This window comes from Capricornis sumatraensis, chromosome 16 (genome assembly GCF_032405125.1).
Source record: "Capricornis sumatraensis isolate serow.1 chromosome 16, serow.2, whole genome shotgun sequence".
Taxonomy (NCBI): Eukaryota; Metazoa; Chordata; class Mammalia; order Artiodactyla; family Bovidae; genus Capricornis; species Capricornis sumatraensis.
Genome location: NC_091084.1, coordinates 53,751,169 through 53,769,879, shown reverse-complemented (window position 1 = coordinate 53,769,879; position 18,711 = coordinate 53,751,169). Strand labels below are relative to the sequence as shown.

The following is an 18,711-nucleotide window of genomic DNA, read 5'->3' as shown; positions in this document are numbered from 1 at the left end:
CTGGACTCCTGCCAACAACTGCAGCCCTAGCCTACCTTCCTCACTCTTTGCCCTCATACTGTCAACAGATTGATAACTCCACTTTGTCAAGTGTCTCTTTACTCCTGTTTGTCCCCACCAAGCCTGGAGCTGCCAGAGGAAAGAACCTGATTCTTGTGTCTCCAGTGACTGAGGAACTTGAAGCCCCATGACTTGCGTTTTCTGTGTCCTGGTGTATTTGGGAGAAAGATATCCAAATGTCTATAATGGATTTCTGGAATGTCTAGCAGTAGATAGAAGGATTTTGAGCTATGTTTGTGCCTGGGATAATAGCTTCCAAAGTGGGATTGGGCTTGGCTAATGAAAGGTGGGACCAAAGAGACAGGGGCTCTTTTTGGTCTATGCGTAGGGTCCAGGGCTCAGAACCAACAGGGCGACCACATGAGCGAGCCAAGTGCGGCACCTGTGGCGGCTCCCGCAAGCATGCCCATGGCCAGGGGGGCACCCGCGCTGTAGCAGGGATCCTCCCGCACCACTACGTGCGTCACTCCAGGCCCTGCGGAGAGAAAATCTGTGAGGGCCGCGGACCTGAGAGCAGAGAGATCATCCGCCTCCTTCCACTAGGTCCCGGGCCCACTCTCTGGCTCTCCAGTCGGAGAAACTGAGGCCTTGAAACAGGAAGGATGTGCGCTCTGTGCCCACGGCTTCTACTCCCTGGATCTGCCTCGGACGTTCTGGGACCATGGGGTTAGGGTCGACCGGCGAAGAAAGCGTCGGGTCTCCCAAAAATCTCTGGACCACATCTCAGGATGGGCCTTCCCAACCACTAGACCCTGGAGTGAGGGGAGGCCGCGTCTCCAGCATTAGCCACCAGGGGTCGCTACCAACTCAGGAACGGGTATTGCTGGGCAGCCAGCGAATAGGGGCCGGCCTAGAGAAGAGGTCTGCTCTGGAGTGGGGAGGGGCTCTGATCCCAGGGCTGTTCTGATTTATGGGATGGGGAGGGCCTTGCAGAAGGTCCCGTTGGGAAAACACGTGGTCACTAAAAGGGTGGGGCCTGGTCCTGACTGACAGACCGTGGGTGGGGATATAGGCAGGGGCAAGGGCGGGCCGGAGACTTACCCGCGTAGGGCGGTCCATAGTAGCTGCGGACATATGTGGTCTCGTGCGCGTTGGGGGGCACCACCTCATAGTAGTCCTGGTACGGGCTGTAGACACGCACCTGGGAAGCCCTGCTTGGTCAGCTGCCAGACCAGGGGCCAGGCTTTGGTCCCCTACCCCTCACACCTGGTTCACACCCTTCTAGGCCCACAGCGCCACCTCACCAAATTTAGAAATGGATCTCCAGATACCAGCAAGCTCCTGAAGAAAAGCCCCACCTCCCCACAAGACCGCTATTATCTAAAACTTCAGCTCCCAGTGAGGCCATTTTCCTGCCCCCGTTTTCCTACCTAGCCCTCCCCTGATCAAAAATTCTCCATGGCTCCCTACTTCCTTTGATAGATTTGCTATTATCTGCTAGCAAATAGCAGCTTTCTAGTGGTCACACTTGGAGAAAGCCAATGGATTTCTCTACTCTCCCAGTCATGGAGAGGGGGGGCTGGACAAGGCCCAGGAAATAAAAGGGGGGTGTGGAGGAAGGAAGAGAAAGGAAGGATAAAGATGAGAAGTAACTAAACTATCATTAAGCATCCATTATATTCCAGTCCTGGGGGAGGAAATAATATGTTATTTCCTCTCATCCTTACAGCAGGCATTGTTTTCCACTCTACCACACAGCCAGGGATGTAGGCTCAGAGAACAGTCAGCATTCTCTCTGGGAGGGGGGAATAGATGTCCATTTTCCCTCCCTCATTAGATTTTTATCAATCCCTCAAAGCCTGACTGAAAGGTCACTCACTCCAGGAAGACCTTCTGGTCTCAGAAAAAATCCTTTCTTTCTGAGTTCTCTGTGACCTATGCTTGTGCCTCTTGTTCCTGGCCTTCCTCCTGACCTCTCCTGCCTGCACCACCGACGTGAGCTGTAGGCAAGGACTTTAATTCATTTGTATTGCCATCAAGGCCTAGTGACTAGCATGGAGTAATAAATATAAGGTGAATTAAACAGAAGTTCCTAATTTCCTAAAAGACCTAAAGTTCCTAAGTTCCTAAAGACCCTAAGTTCCTAAGTTCCTAAAAGACCCTCAATTTACCCAAAGGGAACAGACCTGAACAGGGGGCAGCATCCCCTTCTCTTCTGGCTCCCTCTTCTTAGCCCCTTTGCACCTTATATTTCTGAACTTTACACCTAAATGGTCCAGGTGGTCCCTTGGAAGCTCAGGTGTCCAAACTTAATGCATCTCACAGTGATTCCATCATTCTTCTACCCCTCAGCCGGCTCTTCTGTAAATGCCACCACTGCCCACTTAAACCAAGACAGCAGGTTGGCACTTGTGTCTTCACACACATCTCCCACATCACATTATCACCAGATCTCATGATTTTATCTTCTAAATATGTTCTGTCCATTCTCTTGTCCCGTGCCAAGAGAATAAGCCGTTGGTTTTGGCATCTTGGAAATTGTGGGTGACCTTGAAAACACTTTTCAGAGGAGGAGGAAAGAAGGAAGAAGCCAGACTATGGCGGATTGAAGAATGGTTGAGAAGTGAGGGATGGAGTCAACATATCATGACATCTCTTTCAAGAAGTTTGGTTGTAAGGAGAAGTCCTCCAAGCACACCTTGTGATTTCAAATATCTATGCCATTTCTCTTTGATAAGGATGCCTTTCTCATCTTTTTCTATTCAACTACCTAACTTATCTTTCACACTCAACATATCACTCTCTCTGAACCTCAGGTTTTGTTAGGGCCCCATCTGGGGCACCCACGGCCCTTAGAATTCCCTCATCACAGCACCAGCCACTCTGTGGTTTTATTGTTGGTATCCCTGTGAGGTGTTTCTCCCATCACACTTGAAGAAAACACTCCCACCACCACCTGGGTCTAAAAATAGGCCTGACTGGAATATGGCAGGTGTCTAATATATTGAATTTATCTCGAGTCAAATACAGAGTCAGACTGGAACTATAGTCACCCAATTCTTAAGTCCAATTTCAAGTCAGGGACAATGACCAGACCCAGAGCAATGCAGAAGGCTCAGACAAACAAGGCTCAGTCTCAAGTGACGTTCCTGCTGTGCTCCTTCCCCAAGGGTGATCCAACAGGGGTTTCTTCTGGGGGTGACCAGGATCTGAGCTCTAAGCCTAGAAGGGGCTAAAGAGATCTATGCTCTCAGATCCTCAGTTTTACTGGTAGGGAAGTTGAGGTCCAGAGCCTACATCTGCCCTGCAGTTGCACTGTGAGCCAGTGACCCTCCCAGGCCCTGAAGAAAGTGGAAAACACCACTTCATGTCTCTGTGGGGCATTTGTTTCTATCCTCCATGCCCAAGAGGCCCCGAGGTAAACTCATGTGAGTTACCTGGCAACGGGGCAGGGGACTCCCCAGAGACCTCCCAGACAGACCCTAAGGGTTTGATCCCAGATTCCCTCCCTCTCCTCAGGTCCAGCCCCTTTTGTAGGTGGGGACACAGTCAATCAGGAGGTCACATACAAATAGACCCCTCCCCTCAGAAAAGCTGTTGTACATTAATAATCATTTTACAGTATACAAATATATCAAATCATGTTGTACACCTTAAACTGATATAATGTTATATGTCAATTATAACTCAATAAGACTAGAAAAAAGGACACACAAAAGGGGAAAAAAGGAAAAGCTGCTGTGTATACATAGGTTTATAGCTTTTAAAATTCTATTTTTAGGCATCTCCACTGTAAACAATTTGTATCCTAGTTTGGGTATGAGGATCTTACCCACAGATGCCTTAGAATTCTGAGCTGGGAATCACTGACGAATTAAGTGCTCCCAGTCATGTTAGATAACCTCTCAGAGCTTCAGTCTTCTGGTGTACTAATGAGGACAGTCTTTCCTACACTGCCCACTCCCAAGGCACAGTGAGAATCCAGCAGAGCCACCTCTATGCAGCCAGGTGCTGCTAGCACTGCTGGGCTCAGTGGTTTTGCACATTAGAATTGTCTGGAGAAATTTCTGAAACCACAGATTTCCAAGGCACCACCCCAGAACTACACAATTAGAGCATCCAGAGGTAGGATCTGAACATTTCCATTGTTTTTAAGTCCTTAAGCAATTCTAATGCACAGCTACATTGAGTGTCACTGTGTTAGAAAAGTTCACAGTTGACCACAGGTACTCTAACCCAAGCCCCCTCGCTGCACCCACCTCATGCCAGGCTGAGCACTGGGGACAGAGAGAGGATTCGTCCCCAAATCCTGCTTTCTGGAAACACTGGCTGGGGTGTGTGGCAGGGAGACAGACACGGACTAAATTATAATATGCAGTAGTGAGGCCATAACAGGGTTTTTACTCCTTCCTTTCTCCCTGTCTTCACTCATTCATTTGCCCATTAAGTGAACACTGCCTGAGGCCTTCCTGTGCCCCAGCTTCATGCACCAGGAGTAGGAGAATCAAAATAGACTGCCCACATCACTGAGCACTCATTGCACACCTGCTGTATACCCAGCACTGTGCCAGGCTCCCAAGGGGCACAGCTGACCTGACCTGATTCTTGCTTTGAAGGAAGTTCCAGGTCTCGTGGGAGACTAGAGACAGAAAGGAAGGAACTAGAAATCAGGCAGGATGAAGACAGTACCAGCACTAGTGCAGTGGGAGGGAGTGACCATGCCTGGAGGTTTGGGAAGTCCTCCCTGAGGAGCCGGCAGTCTTTGCGGGGTGTCTCAGAGGATTTTGTCAGGTGAATAAGGAAAGTAAAGGTCTTTGCAGCAGAGAGGGCAGCATATACAGAGGCTGGAGAGAGGGAAAAGGTCTGGCACAGCTGGGAGCAGAGGACAGAGCAGAGCCGATGGAGCACAGGGGACGAGCGGGACGAGGTGAGCGAGTCTGGCCCAGGCCAGATCCCAGGGTCCTTGAAAGCAGGGTTGGTTGTCCTACGAATGGTTGGGAGCCATGGAATGTTTGTGAGCAGGGAGGGGATGTGGCTGGGCCCACTTTAGGAGGCACATCCTGGCGGCCAGAATGGTGGCAGGAAGGGCTGAACCCGCACTTACCCAGATCCGCCTCTCAACCTTACAGGGGCTCCACGAGCGGGTCACACACCTGACCTTGGGGCAAACCCGGCGGCTCCTGGGAGGGACGGTGGCTCCAGCTGGGGCCTGCTCAAGCCACAGAAACCCAAGAAGGGGAGGAAGGGGGGGTGTCAGAGGCCCTCTACATCTGGAGAGACTCAGAGCTCCTCACAGGCCCTAGCAAAGCCCTCTGCCAGCTGGGCAAGGGAATAGCTATCCTCTTCTTCTTCAGCCCACGGTAATGGTGGAGGGCTCAGAAGAGGTGGTGAAATTGCCAAAGTTACACAGAGAAGAAGGATCAGTAGTGTCTCTCCAGAACTGGCCCACCTTCACCTGTTCCAGGCCGCTGATGCTCCCAGTCTCCAGGGAGCACAGCATAGCTCCGATCACTGACCCATCGACCGGCACCCATCACCCATGACTGTGCCCCCCACCCCTGTGTTCTCTGGAACAGCCAGAGTCAGGGGCTCCTCCTGGAACCTCCACCCAGTGTAGGGTATAACCCTGCAGGATGTAGAGGGACGAAGCAGAGGTCACTCCTAGGTAGGTACAGGACAGACAGACACAGGCGTGAACACTCAGAGGTGGGCAGACACTGGTACAAAGACACAGGAACAAATACATCCAGTTCGAGCAAGCCTAGTGACCAGAGGGAGGTGTGCGTGTACGTGCGTGTAGAGCAGTGGGAGATGGAGTGGAGGTCGGAGCAGAGAGATGTAGGAAGCAGAGCAGCAGGAAGGTGGGCGCAGAGAAGGGACAGGCAGCTTCATAGAGTCACAGAGTGCAGACGGCCAGCCCTCACCTACTTCTTTCTGACCCTCTTGGGTGGGACGACAGGTCTGCCCTGCCTCAGCCAGATTTGGAGCTCAGAGCCAGGTCACTCTACCCAGCTGATCACCACCCCAGCCTGCTCTTATACCGCCTCTACCCAGAAGCTCGAGTCTGCTCCCCAAAGCCTGACCACAGCCCCCCTGCTTAATGCCCTTTATCGTTCCCCACAGCCCTCAGGATAAAGTTCACTTCCTTCCTGGACTTCAAGGCATTTGTGATGCGGCTCCTCAGAGGTCACGTCTCTTATTTCTTTCCCTCCACGCTTTATCCTCCAGCCAGGTCAGACTCCTGGCCTTTAGACGTACGTGTCTGCACATACACATTTGCACATACCACTTACCCAGCTTTGCTCATGTAGCTCCTTCTGTGGATAATTCCCTTCCCTCAAAATCTCACTGACCTAGGTTCCAATCCACTGATTTATGACCATGAGACTTTGGACAAGCCAATTCCCCTCCGAACCTCATCTCCCCTATCAGTAAAATGGGACTAAGAATACCAGCCCCTCCTCTTTCTTACTGAAGATTAACTGATACAGTGGATGCTAGGTCCTCAAGCACAATGCCCAGCCCTCAGCAGGCGGATACTGCGGGAGTTTCTAAATGTGTTCCAGTCTTACCTGCCACTTTCCAACAGACTTTTTCTCCAGATGAGAAGAGGCTCTACTGTGCCATAGGTAGAAGGAGCAGGCACAGAGTCTGGGGTCAGGCAGATGGGGGCTGAGGCCAGGCTGGGCCACCTTAGAGCTGGGGGCTTTGGGCAACTCCTCAAAACCTCACCTCCATCAGTCACTGAGCTCTGTTGACTCCACCTCCTAAATGTGTCTTGTCCTCCTCATCAGCTTGTCTCTGCCAGCAAGGCCTTAGTCCAGACCCCCAGCCAGATGGCCTGCACCTGTCCCAGCCTTCTAACAGATCTCTGGGCATCCACTTTGACCTTCTTCAGTCCATTCCCTACCTAGCAGCCAGATTATCTTTTTAAAACCACAAGCCTTGTCTTATTAAAACTTTTAATGACTCCCAGTGTTCTCAGCAGAAACCACTCTCCTTAACACAGCTTTTCATGCCTGGCCTGCTAACCCTCCTTCCCCGACTGCTCTCTCACTCCCTGAGCTGCAGTCACCCCAGCCTTCCTTCTGTTTGTCAGCTTGCGAACATCATAACCTTTCTCAGGGCCCTTGCACCTGCAGCTCCCTCTGCCCCTCACCCCACCCCTGTCACCCAGTTGATCTCTGGTATCCTCCAGGTCTTTTCTTAAGCCTTGTCTGGACTCCCACCTGGGTCAGGGCATCACGGTGGACGCGCACTGAATGCACTCTGCCGTCTCTGTCTGAGCAGCTCTCATCACTGCGGTGGAACCACCAACTCTAATCTGTGACTTCACATCTAGCTCCCCACTAGGCTGAGTCCAGGAGGGCAGGGCCCACATCTCCTCTGCTATCTTCTGATTATGTGCCACTCCTTGGCACAGTGCCTGGCATATAGTAGGAACTCAGTAAATATTTGTTATGTGAATAAATAAAGCTCAACCTTATCATCTGCAGAGGGGGAACAATAATCCCAACCTCACAGGAAGGCTGTGAGAGTAGCTGGTATTACAACTATACCACACCTGATACATAATAGTTGCTGGATAAAAGATAGTTCCTTTCCTCCTGCTCACATGCCACCCCCTTCAACAAGCCTTCTTGGAGGCCTCTCTCTCCCTCCTCCAAATCTTTTGGTGAATATCTTTTATTCACCCATTGGCCGTCTTCTGTCCTTTTCCATTTGGGACTCAGGGCCTCTGAGTCTGCACAAGTCTATTCACTCACATATATGGAAACTGAGAACTGCTGGCAGGCGGGGACTAAGCCTGAGTCACCCTTGATTCCATGGCAAGTAGGGGTGGGGAGCAGACAGGGAGGAAGGGGGCTCACCGGCGTGGAGTTCGCCTCCAGCAGTGCCGTCTTCCACGCTCTGCAATGCAAACCCACGAGACCATGAGGAGGGAGTGCAGGAGAAGGGAGACTGGGCCCCACATTTTAGACTTTCCTCCCCTACCCCGCCTCTAGCCCCAGGCCCTTGTGAAGGGGGAGATCCTCTTCACTCCCTTGGGAAGACAAAGGGGACCCCCTCAGTTGCCCCAGTCACATAGACAAGCCCCCAGCTGAGCTGCTGCAGTTTTATAACTCTCTTAGTCCACAGTCTCCTCACCGCTGGGGAGATTCCAGTTTTCCCATCTAGACAAAAGACAGTTGGGCTTGGGTGGTCCTTTAGTGGTTCAGATTCTGACATGCCTAGGCTGGTCCTCTGGCTGCAGTCTACCTCCACATCCCAAACCTACAAACTCGGTTCCCCTACACTCTGACCCCAGAGCCCCGGGAACGCCTAGTGGACACCGGACAATTGAGCCTTTGTTGGTTGCCATGGCACCTGGCTGGGGTGGACAAGGAGGCTCTGTGCTTTGTCTACCCCGAGCTCGGCTTCCCCTGCTCCCACACATCCCATCTCTTTCACTCTCCTATAGCGTGAAGGCCAATTGACCCTCTGCCAGAGAGTAGGAAGGGAAAGAATGTGAGTGAGCAAAAGGCGCCTGAGGAAGACACACCCAGGCTCTCGCAGCATGGACCTGCATCCAACACAGGGCGCCCCATGGGCTACCTCTGTTAGGTGCGTTAGGGTCTATCCCTCAGATCAGAGTACCCCCCCACCCCAGGCCATTTTCTAAGAAGGGAGTGAGAGGAGGGCTCTCTGAAGATGCCACAGGGCTGTCTGTTCCTGTGTGTCACCCAAGTGAGGGCTTACCTCAGAGGCTGTTAGATGCCTGACCCTGAGGAATGACCAGGGACCACACCTGAGGCAGCTGTGCACACACTGCTCCCACAACAGTCTTGAATTCATCATGGACCATGTCAGGAGTTTACTGGATACCATACCAATCACCGTGAGTCATTCAAACCCACTCTGCCCAGCCTCCACTGAACCACCATGCTCACTGGTCTTTGTCCCGCTCTCCTACCGTTAGGGTGCTAGCGGCTCAACGAGGAGGAAGACATTGGTCATATTCCCGAGATACCGCCCCATCCTCTCCTGGGAGTGACTCACATGGCGTCATCTCTGGTCTCAGCACACAGGTGCAGGCGGGAGCCCTCCCGCAGGTTCACAGTCAGCAGGCCATCTCGGCTCCGGCCTTCTGGGGGCTGCACATCTAAAGGCCGACACATGCGTATGGGGTTTCCACAGGGCACAGGCCCCGGGTCTCCCCAGCAAACAGGGAACAAGAACAGGAACTGACTCCTCTGGGTCCTGTTGACTGGCCACTGCTGACCTCCTCTGATCTCACATACTTTCCTTGGGATTTTACTCAACTCTTTAGACCCTCCCACCTTTCCACATCGCCTGCTTCCCTAGCTAGGTACATCTCTCTCCCAGTTTCCCTGTTATAATTATGACCTGAGCCTTGGTCAGGGATATTTGCTGGGTAGCTCTGGGCCAGTTACTTAACTTCTCTGAGCCTCCTTATTTCATTTCATTTTTTCCCATTCCTAGCACTGGAGAGGGCAGGAACTGTGTCTGACTCACCTTTATGAACCCAGCATAGGGCCCAGGTTCAGCACAGGGTAGGAACTCAGTAAGGAACTCATTTCTTAACTTACACCACATGAACTGGATTTGATAGAGGCCCAGAAGCAATGTCTGTGGAAGGCCTCTGAAAGCTCCAAAGAACGCCTGAGAATGGCAGGTGTTCTCAGACACAGTGGGAGGGCCAAGCTTGTAGTCACAGAGAGAAAGAGGCTCACCGTGGCACTCTTGGCCGATCTTTATGTCGCGGACGTTGAAATGGATGAGCACGCGGTCCTCCTCATCCTGGGCAGTCTCATCGTGGTAGTAGCCCAGGGTCCCATCCAGCCACAAGGCAAACCAGTTCCGCTTCCAGCGGCGGAGGATGGAGCCTGTGCGATATTCCAGACCCACAATACGGGCTGATCACAGAGCCTGAGTCGGGGCAGGAGCCGTGGGTGGGCTCCCAACATCCCCTTTTCCCCAGCCCCCAGTGTTGTAATCACCCCTTCCTTGTCTGTCTACTCCCTGAAATGATGGCAGGGCCTCTGTCTTGCTCACCCATTGCCTCCCATTGGGCCTAACAACATAGTCAAGGATCCATACATGTGCTGAACGGTAAATGAATGATCTGATTCCTTCCTTGGGGGAGGCTGGAAATCTTTAAAGTATCACAAGACATGTGATAGTTTAAGTTCATGTCCAATTGAACATTTGTTTCTATATGTACAGTTTGTCAGAGAAAAAGCATTAAATTGTTTTTGTATGAATGCAGAATAGGATTTTTGCAAGAATTAATAGAAAACTAGTCGTCACACGCTTGCCTTAAGGAAACCTTCAGTTTCCATTGCATCCATTCTGCTGAGGGTTGTACAGTTATTGTGTACTTTAAAAACAAAGGCCCCGGGGGACAGTCATTTGTATAGTGTCAGTTTCTTCTGCCAAATGGAGAGCAGAGGGATTTTCCATAGCTCACTCACAGATCCTAGAACTCAGCAGGACCTGGACTCAGTGTTTTCTGGACTGAATGAACTGAGGATGGGCCATGGGGTATCGGGGAGCTCCTAGCCCAGAACAGCTCTTATTCAGACCATGACTCTGGTCAGAGGTGGATCTGGAAGACTGATCTCTAGCTTTAGACATTTTGAGACTGGAAGTCTTAACAGAAATGGGTAAAGACTAAGAGAGCTTTTTACTTTACAAATTCTGTTTTTGCTTTTTTTTTACTTTACAAATTCTGAAGAACAGAGGCATTTTTCATTTTGTTCTGTGCCTTGTTCTGTGGCTAGCTCTGGGCCACAGGGCGTTAAACCCAGTCCCTGCACTCGGGGCACTCACAGTCTGGAGACAGTATGCGGTAGGGGACTGGTGAGGCCCACAGGTAAGGATGGTGAAGTACTGATCAGTGCTATAAGAGGGGTATGCGTGAGGCACTGGGAACAGAAAAGAGAGCTGCTAACCCAGCTTGGTGCTACAGCAGGGGCTGGGGTGGGGAGTAGAGAAAAGGCAGAGAAGGCTCTTTTCAGAAAGAGACACCTGAGCTGGGTCTTGAAAAATAAGTAGTTTTCTAAGCAGTCAGGAATGTGAAGGACATTCCCAGCAGAGCGAAGAGTACGTCCAAAGGAGGGAAGGGTAAAAAGGGCATGGTTTCTTGAGAGAAGGGTTCACTGTGCAAGTCCAACAGGCCACTTCCCTCACCCCTGGCCCCAGATAAGGTACAGGACAGACAAGGGCTTGGCCCAGGGTCACTCACTCTGTCTCCACAGCCAGCCGCCCCTCACCAGGGCCATTTCCTCAAAAGGACTTTCCAGGGTGGAGTCAGGCGGAACCTGTCAGAGGGATCACAGACTTCATCAGCTGCTCCACAGAGGCTCCCCTGAGAAAACCCCCCACCCCGGTCCTCCCTGGGGGAGCCACTGAGGAAAGGTTTAAGGGAGTGTGAATAAACAAACAAGGGCAAGCCTGTCTGTCTCCTCTCCATTCTTGGCTCCGGGCACATAATGAGAGCACTGTGCTTGTGGGGTCAGCAGGGCAGCCACACTTTGCAATGGGGTGGGGGTGGGGGTCAGAAGCTTGGATTCCAGTCTCATCCCCATAACCTTGACCAAGTCTCTTTGCCCAGCCTCCACGTCTAGGTCTGTATAAGGGTGTCCATCAGGGAGGTAGAGACTGGAGTGAGGAACTCTGAAAATGTTAGAAACCCTGGAATACTGAAATGCTGGCAGCAGAGAATAGTAGAATCATGGCAGTAAACAAGGGACTTTCATGATAAGAAAGCCCTCCTCACATCTGAACCCCACCAGGGTTTCCCAGGTGGCTCGATGGTAAAGAATCCACCTGCCAATGCAGGAGACGAAGGAGATGCAGGTTTGATCCCTGGGTCAGGAAGATTCCCTGGAGTAGGAAATGGCAACCCACTCCAGTATTCTTGCCTGGAAAATTCCATGGACAGAGGATCTTGGCGGGCTACAGTCCCTGGGGGTCGCAAGGAGTAAGACACGACGGAGCACACACACACACACAAAGAACCCATTTACAAAGTGCACAGAATAATAGTTCAACAGCAACTATGATTTATCGAGCACTGTATGCCAGGTATACTTCTAAAGTGGTTTCATCTATTACCTCACAATATTCCTTGTTACGTCCAGGAAACTGGGGCCTAGAGAGGTCCAGTCACTTGCACAGATCTTCTTGATTAGTAAGCAGTGGAGCCAGGATTCACACCCAGCAGTCCTGTCTTCTAAGCATTATCCCCGTAGGAGTTTTTAAAACTCCCAAATATCCAGCCCATATCACATAACAATAAAATCAGAATGTCTGAGGGCAAGAGGTAAGCACTGATAGTCTTCAAGGATCCCCAGGTGAGTCAATGAACAGTTTGGGCCCCACTGCAACTCTGTCCAGTGCTTGTGTGATGGAGCTTGGATTGGAATCCAAGTGCCCTCCCCAACTAACTCACACCTGTTGTTGCGTAGCAAGGGCTGGCTGGCACACCTGGGGTGGAAGGCCCGGCCTTGTCCCTGCTTCTCCGGCCGCTCCCTCCCATCTTCACGCTCTGACATAGGTAAGACAAAAAGGCCAGGTGTAAACTCCCTCTTAAGCCCCCCTTAATGCACCCACCTGTCTACACCTGTTGCGGTGCTGCTGCCCAAACGGCCGTTACTTGATGCTGCTGCCGCCCAACCCGCTGCGCCTGCGCTTTGAGTGCCCCAAAGTGCCTGGGGCAATTCACTCTCCCCGCTGCAGCCCAGAGCCTAGCTGCCTCGGGGCCCCACCCCCAGGGAGGGGGCGGGGCGTGTAGCGACGGGCTGACAGGAGTCCTTCTGGGACTTGTAGTCTGCAGGCCTAGACCTGGGAACTATACAGCCTCTCGTGGGAGGTAGCCCTGTGCCCACTCAGAGCACAGGTGCGAGGCTGCATCTGTGATTTTATTTTGCTTTTGTCATTATGTTGTTCATTCATTTAGCATGAAATACTTTTCCCCAAGAATCTCGAGCTCTAATTTTCTAGAAAAATGTAAAACTACAGGGAGAAAACCAGGCTCCTAGTTTTGCCATGTTTTCTTGATACTCAGTTTGTGCCTGGCACTGGGCATTAGTAGAAGGCACAGAGAAACATCCAACAAGCCCCTTCATTTCCCAGTTTCCAGTCTGGGAAACACACAAAGTACAGTATTTATGTTCCAACATAAACACACAAAGTAGAGTATGATCTGACAATGGGAAAGTAGAGTGTGACGCTGATGAAGAGATTCAGGAAGGCTTCCCAGAGGAGGCTGCAGGGTCTTGAAGGATAAGTATGAGTGTCTCATCACTTTATGGCAAATAGAAGGGAAAAAATGGAAACAGATTTTATTTTCCTGGGCTCCAAAATCACTGTGGACGGTGACTACAACCATGAAATTAAAAGACACTTGCTTCTTGGAAGAAAAGCTATGACAAACCTAGACAGCATACTCAAAAGCAGAAACATCACTATGCCAACAAATGGTTTTTCCAGTAGTCATGTACAGATGTGAGAGTTGGATCATGAAGAGTGCTGAGTGCCCAAGAATTGATGCTTTCAAATTGTGGTACTGAAGAAGACTCTTGAGAGTCCCTTGGACAGCAAGGAGATCAAACAAGTCAATCCTACCGGAAATCAGTCCTGAATATTCATTGGAAGGACTGATGCTGAAGCTGAAGCTCTGATAATTTGGTCACCTGATGGGAAGAGAGGACTCACTGGAAAAAACCCTGATGCTGAGAAAGATTGAGGGCAGGAGAAGGGGTCAACAGAGGCTGATTTGAGCAGCCTCCAGAAGATAGTGAAGGACTGGGAAGCCTGGTGTGCTGCAGTCCATGGGGTCACAAAGAGTTGGACATGACTGAGAAATTGAACAACAATGAGTGTCTAGTATTTCAGTGTTTGGAAAGCAGAGTGCAGGGGTTGGGGTGGGAGGGCATGGGGATCGGTGGGTGATGAAGCATGAAGGCCTTGAAAGACAGGCTTAGGAGCCTGGGCATTTTAGTGACTGGAGCTTGGGATTGGGTGAGGAGCTACGTGGGTACAATTTGTGGCCTGGAAAGGTATTTCTAGGACAGTCAAAAACGGATTGAAAGGGGCCCAACTAGGGAGAGAAGACTATTATCTACCACCACGGTCTGTTCCTCCAGGATCATTTCCTTGGATAGTTCAACCCCACGAAGCCCCACCTAGGAGCAGATCCAGGATGTCATTCGAGAGGAGATAGACTGTCCAGGCCTGAAAGATCCCTTGAGAAGAGAACCCACCCTGCCCTGGGTCCTTTGTCCTGTCCCAGAGACCTCTCTCTTACCGGAGCTGCGGGACTCATGGTTCCTGGGCGGTCAGAGCAGCATTTCCCAGAAGGCTCCTGCAGGGGGGCATATCCCTAAGAGCCTCGGAGATAAGGGGATCAGGAAGGTGCTACCAAGTGGAGACCGGAGGGGGTGGCGAAAGGGGGCACACAGCTCCCAGAGAAGCCGGCCTTTCTCTCAGTCCGCCTCCCAAGCTCACCGGTGGATCCCCTATTTGACCTTCAGTTCGCTGGATAATAAGTCATCTATGATTCGGAGGTGGCGTTGCACTAGCATCGATAAGATTCCCGGGGTGGGAGGCGGGGCTTGCCCTCCCCTCTCGGTCGGGGGCGGGGCTGAATGTTCCTTCAGCCGGGCTTGACCGTGCAGTCACCCCAGTCCTGGAGACACGGCTTTGCTCTTTAAGCTTCCCCGTCTTGCTCCTGGGTTTCTGTAATCCTGACCTCAGCTAACCCTGTACCTCGGCCCTTCGTGCAGTGCATGCCTTGCTGAGGGATCCACCAGGGCTGATCCTGCTTGCCCCGGAGCTCATCCCCTCCGTGCAGCCCCAGAAATCAGTTCTCCCAAGTCACGCTTTGCATCCCTGTGTCCTGGATGGACCGTCCCACCCCTCCCTTCTCCAGACTACAGTTGCCGCCTCTTCTGCAGAAGGATGGAAGGGAGGAAGGGAAGGGTGAAGCTGACCTCAGAGAATCTGGGTGCTGCCGCTCTCCCCAGCTCTGCTTGCTCCCCTGGGGTGGCTCCTTCATAGAGGGATGATGTGAGGGAACAGTGCAGACAGCTCCAAAATTACCTCCTCTGGAGTTAGTAACAGAGGAAAAGAGATTTTCCAGCATCATTGTGGAATTCATAAGAAGGTCTCCCTATTCCCCCAACCAAAGAGGGGGTGCTATGACAAGAAAAAAGGGAAGGGATGCTTGGCAAACTAAAACCACAGATTCCACTACAAAATCTAAACGCAGCATGTGTGTTAGTCGCTCAGTCATGTCCGACTCTTCGCGACCCCGTGGACTGTAGTCCGCCAGGCTCCTCTGTCCATGGAATTCTCCAGGGAAGAATACTGGAGTGGGTTGCCGTTTTTGTCTCCAGGTGATCTTCCCGACCCAGGGAACCAACCTGCGTCAGCTGCACAACGCAGCATGACCTGACATCAAACTCTGAAATGCTGGTCAATGACTGTGTTTGAGAACCTGATAAATGTATTCTGCCCAGGAAAAAATGCACACACGTGTCACATTTTACTTATAGTTCTTGGGATTTCATAGATGCTTGAAGCTGTGATGATTGCTATTGAGACTGTTTTTAATGTTCACAGCTGTGCAGATGAGTGGAAAGAGTATTGGCCTGACAAGCAAGAAGCGCTGAGAGCATAGTAGGGATCATAGCTCCATCAGTGATGGCTTTGAGAGACTGTTTAATCAACTAAAATATGTTAAGACTAATAAGCCGATAAGTATCTACATTTCTGTTGTAACTGTGGTACAGAGCACCATTGGCAGAGAGAAAGTGTTTTGTTATTTCAAATGTCTCTGGTGGATGAACAGCTCTCAGATAATGTATTGTTTAGAGAATAGTGGGCTGGCTTATCAAATGAAAGTTTACTACTTACATTTTCTAGAAAGTAACATAATGAGAATGATTTATATCATCTCTATTTACTAAGAAAAAATTCTGAGATTTCCATCAAACTGCAAATGGAGCAAAAGTAAAACCTCTTATGTAAAAGTTTAATAATAATTTTAGTGGGATATAATTTACATATTATGAAAATGTATGTATGAAATGAACGTGTGAAAATGTACTCTTTTAAAGTACCCAATTCCCGATTCTGATAAGTTCACAGAGTTGTGCAACCATTCCCACTATTTAGTCTCATGTCATTTTCTTTCTTTTTTTTAGCTGCACCCCTCCTTTGGCTTGTGCAATCTCAGTCCCTCAACCAGGGGTTGAACCCAGGCCACAGCAGTGAAAGGCCAGAATCCTAACCACTAGGCAACCAAGGAACTCTCACATATCATTTTCATTACCCTCAAAGGAAACGTATATGGTTAAGACATTCAAGATGGCTGTTCTCTTGCTCTCTGTACATCCCTTGCCTGACCAGTGCCTGCCTCACCACTCAAATCATGGACCTTCCTACCTACTTGCCCCAGGCCCCAGCTGGTGATTGTTCTTAGCAAAGGGGCAGTGAGGGGTGTGCTCTTTACTGGTTTCCCTGATAACTGATGAGCCCACCTGACACCAATTCCCCCGTAACTGGTAACCTTCCCTCCCCCTCTGCAGTGAAGGTTGCCCCCAGGTCCTCTCCTGCCAATTTTCTGCCGCACACCGTGGGGCACCGCTTCAGGACCTTGCTTCAGACATGTGAGCTACCCCCATCCTTAAACCACTGGTGTTTCTGTTGCTGACTCTCGGATCTTTCTTCAGTCTTGAAGCTGGGCAAGCGCAGGCCTTGGAGGCCTGTGAAGTGCAGCCCAAAGAAACTCTCTATCCTCTAGCAGCCACTCTCAATCCCCTTTCCCCCAAGTCCCTGGCAACCTCTACTTGATTATGGTTGCTGTTGTTTAAGTATTTATTTATTTGGCTGCACCGGGTCTTAGTTGTGGCGTATGGGATCTAATTTCCTGACCAGGTTTTGAACCCAGGCCTCCTGCATTGGGAGTGTGGAGTCTTAGCCACTAGACTACCAGGGAAGTCCCATGGCAACCACTACTTTGCATGAATTTGCCTGTTTTGAACATTGCATATGTACATGCATGCATCCTCAATTGTTGAGTCGTGTCTGGCTCTTTGCGACTCCATGGACAGTAATCCATCAGGCTTCTCTGTGTATGGAATTTTCCAGGCAAGAATACTGGAGTGGGTTTCCATTTCCTACTCCAGGGGATCTTCCTGACCCAGGGATCGAACCCACGTCTCCTGAGTCTCCTGCACTGGCAGGCAGATTCTATACCACTGCACCACCTGAAAGGCCCTCACATATGTGACCTTTCATGATTGGCTTCTTTCACTTAATGTTTTCTTGGTTCATCCATGTTATAGCAGGTATCAGTACAGTTGACCCTCTGTATCTGCGGAGAATTAGTTCCAGGATTCCCAACACACACACTCAGATGCTCAAAGTGAAAGTGAAGTCACTCAGTCATGTCCGACTCTGTGCGACCCCATAGACGGCAGTCCACCAGGCTCCCCCGTCCCTGAGATTCTCCAGGCAAGAACATTGGAGTGGGTTGCCATTTCCTTCTCCAGTGCATGAAAGTGAAAAGTGAAAGTGAAGTCGCTCAGTCGTATCTGACTCTTAGCTACCCCATGGACTGCAGCCTACCAGGCTCCTCCATCCATGGGATTCTCCAGGCAAGAGTACTGGAGTGGGGTGCCATTGCCTTCTCCAGTCCCTATATAAAGTGACATAATATTTGCAGATAGCCTACACACATTCACATCGGTATACTTTAAATCATCTTTAGATTACTTATAATACCTAATACAATGTAAATACTGTGTAAAGAGTTGTAAATACAATGTAAATGTTTTTACAACTATGTAAAATTTGCCTGTCCTAGACAAATATTTTGCTCTTTGAAACTTACTGGAATTTGTTGTAGTATTTTTGATCTGTGATTGATTGAATTCCCAGGTGCAGAACCTGTTGATATGGAGGACTAACTGTACTTAATTTCTTCTTATTGGTGAATAGCATTCTAAACCATGTTTTATTTATCCATTGATTAGTTGATAGACATTTTGAGTGGTTTCCATCTTACAATACTGCTGTGAATATTTGGGTACAAGTTTTTAGGAGAAGGTATGTTTATATTCCTGTTGGGTATGATATTGCTAAATCATTTGGTAACTCTGTTTCACATTTTGAGGAACTGTCAATCTATTTTCCAAAGTGGCTGCACCATTTTACAATTCCAACAGCAATCTGTGGGCTTTCCAGTTTTTCTCATCCTCGCCAAAACTTGTTATTGTCTCTTTTTTAAAGTTTTATTTATATTTAAAATTTTTTGGTTATATATCGTGATATGCAGAATCTTGGTTCCCCAATAAGGGATTGAACCCTTGCCCCCCTGCAGTGGAAGTGGGTAGGGGGAGGGGAAGTCCCAACCACTGGACGCCCCCCCCCCCTCACAAGGAAGTCTCATATTATAAGATTGTCTCTCTTTTTGATCATAGCCACCCTAGCAGGTGAAAAGTGTTGTTTTATGGTTTTGATTTCCACTTCCCTGCTTACTCCTTGGAAGGAAAGTTATGACAAACCTAGAAAGCATATTAAAAAGCAGAGATATTACTATGCCAACAAAGATCCGTATAGTCAAGGCTATGGTTTTCCCAGTGTTCATGTATGGATGTGAGAGTTGGACTGTGAAGAAGGCTGAGTGCCAAAGAATTG

At 50.0% G+C, this 18,711-nt stretch overlaps 1 protein-coding gene across 2 annotated transcripts; it reads right to left on the bottom strand.

Annotated features, from left to right (window-relative positions):
• Positions 1–398: 398 nt before the first annotated feature.
• Positions 399–14,332, bottom strand: PLEKHB1 (pleckstrin homology domain containing B1). 2 transcript variants are annotated; one of them, XM_068988878.1, is made up of 8 exons: positions 14,315–14,332; positions 11,249–11,324; positions 9,735–9,887; positions 9,040–9,142; positions 7,872–7,911; positions 5,105–5,209; positions 1,102–1,201; positions 399–535 (listed from the first exon to the last, which is right to left on the bottom strand). In XM_068988878.1, the coding sequence occupies exons 1-8, from the start codon at positions 14,330–14,332 to the stop codon at positions 399–401; spliced, it is 732 nt and encodes a 243-aa protein (XP_068844979.1). The 2 variants fall into 2 exon arrangements, with proteins under 2 accessions (XP_068844979.1, XP_068844980.1); XM_068988879.1 differs by lacking the exon at positions 5,105–5,209.
• Positions 14,333–18,711: the final 4,379 nt, after the last annotated feature.

Excerpts from the sequence above, each read along its gene's own strand:
- PLEKHB1 (XM_068988878.1), bottom strand. Across the intron at positions 9,888-11,248 it reads CGGCTGGCTGTGGAGACAGA|GCTCCATCCTCCGCCGCTGG; the intron begins GTGAGTGACCCT and ends AATATCGCACAG. Across the intron at positions 5,210-7,871 it reads TGGAGGCGAACTCCACGCCG|GCCCCAGCTGGAGCCACCGT; the intron begins GTGAGCCCCCTT and ends TGGCTTGAGCAG.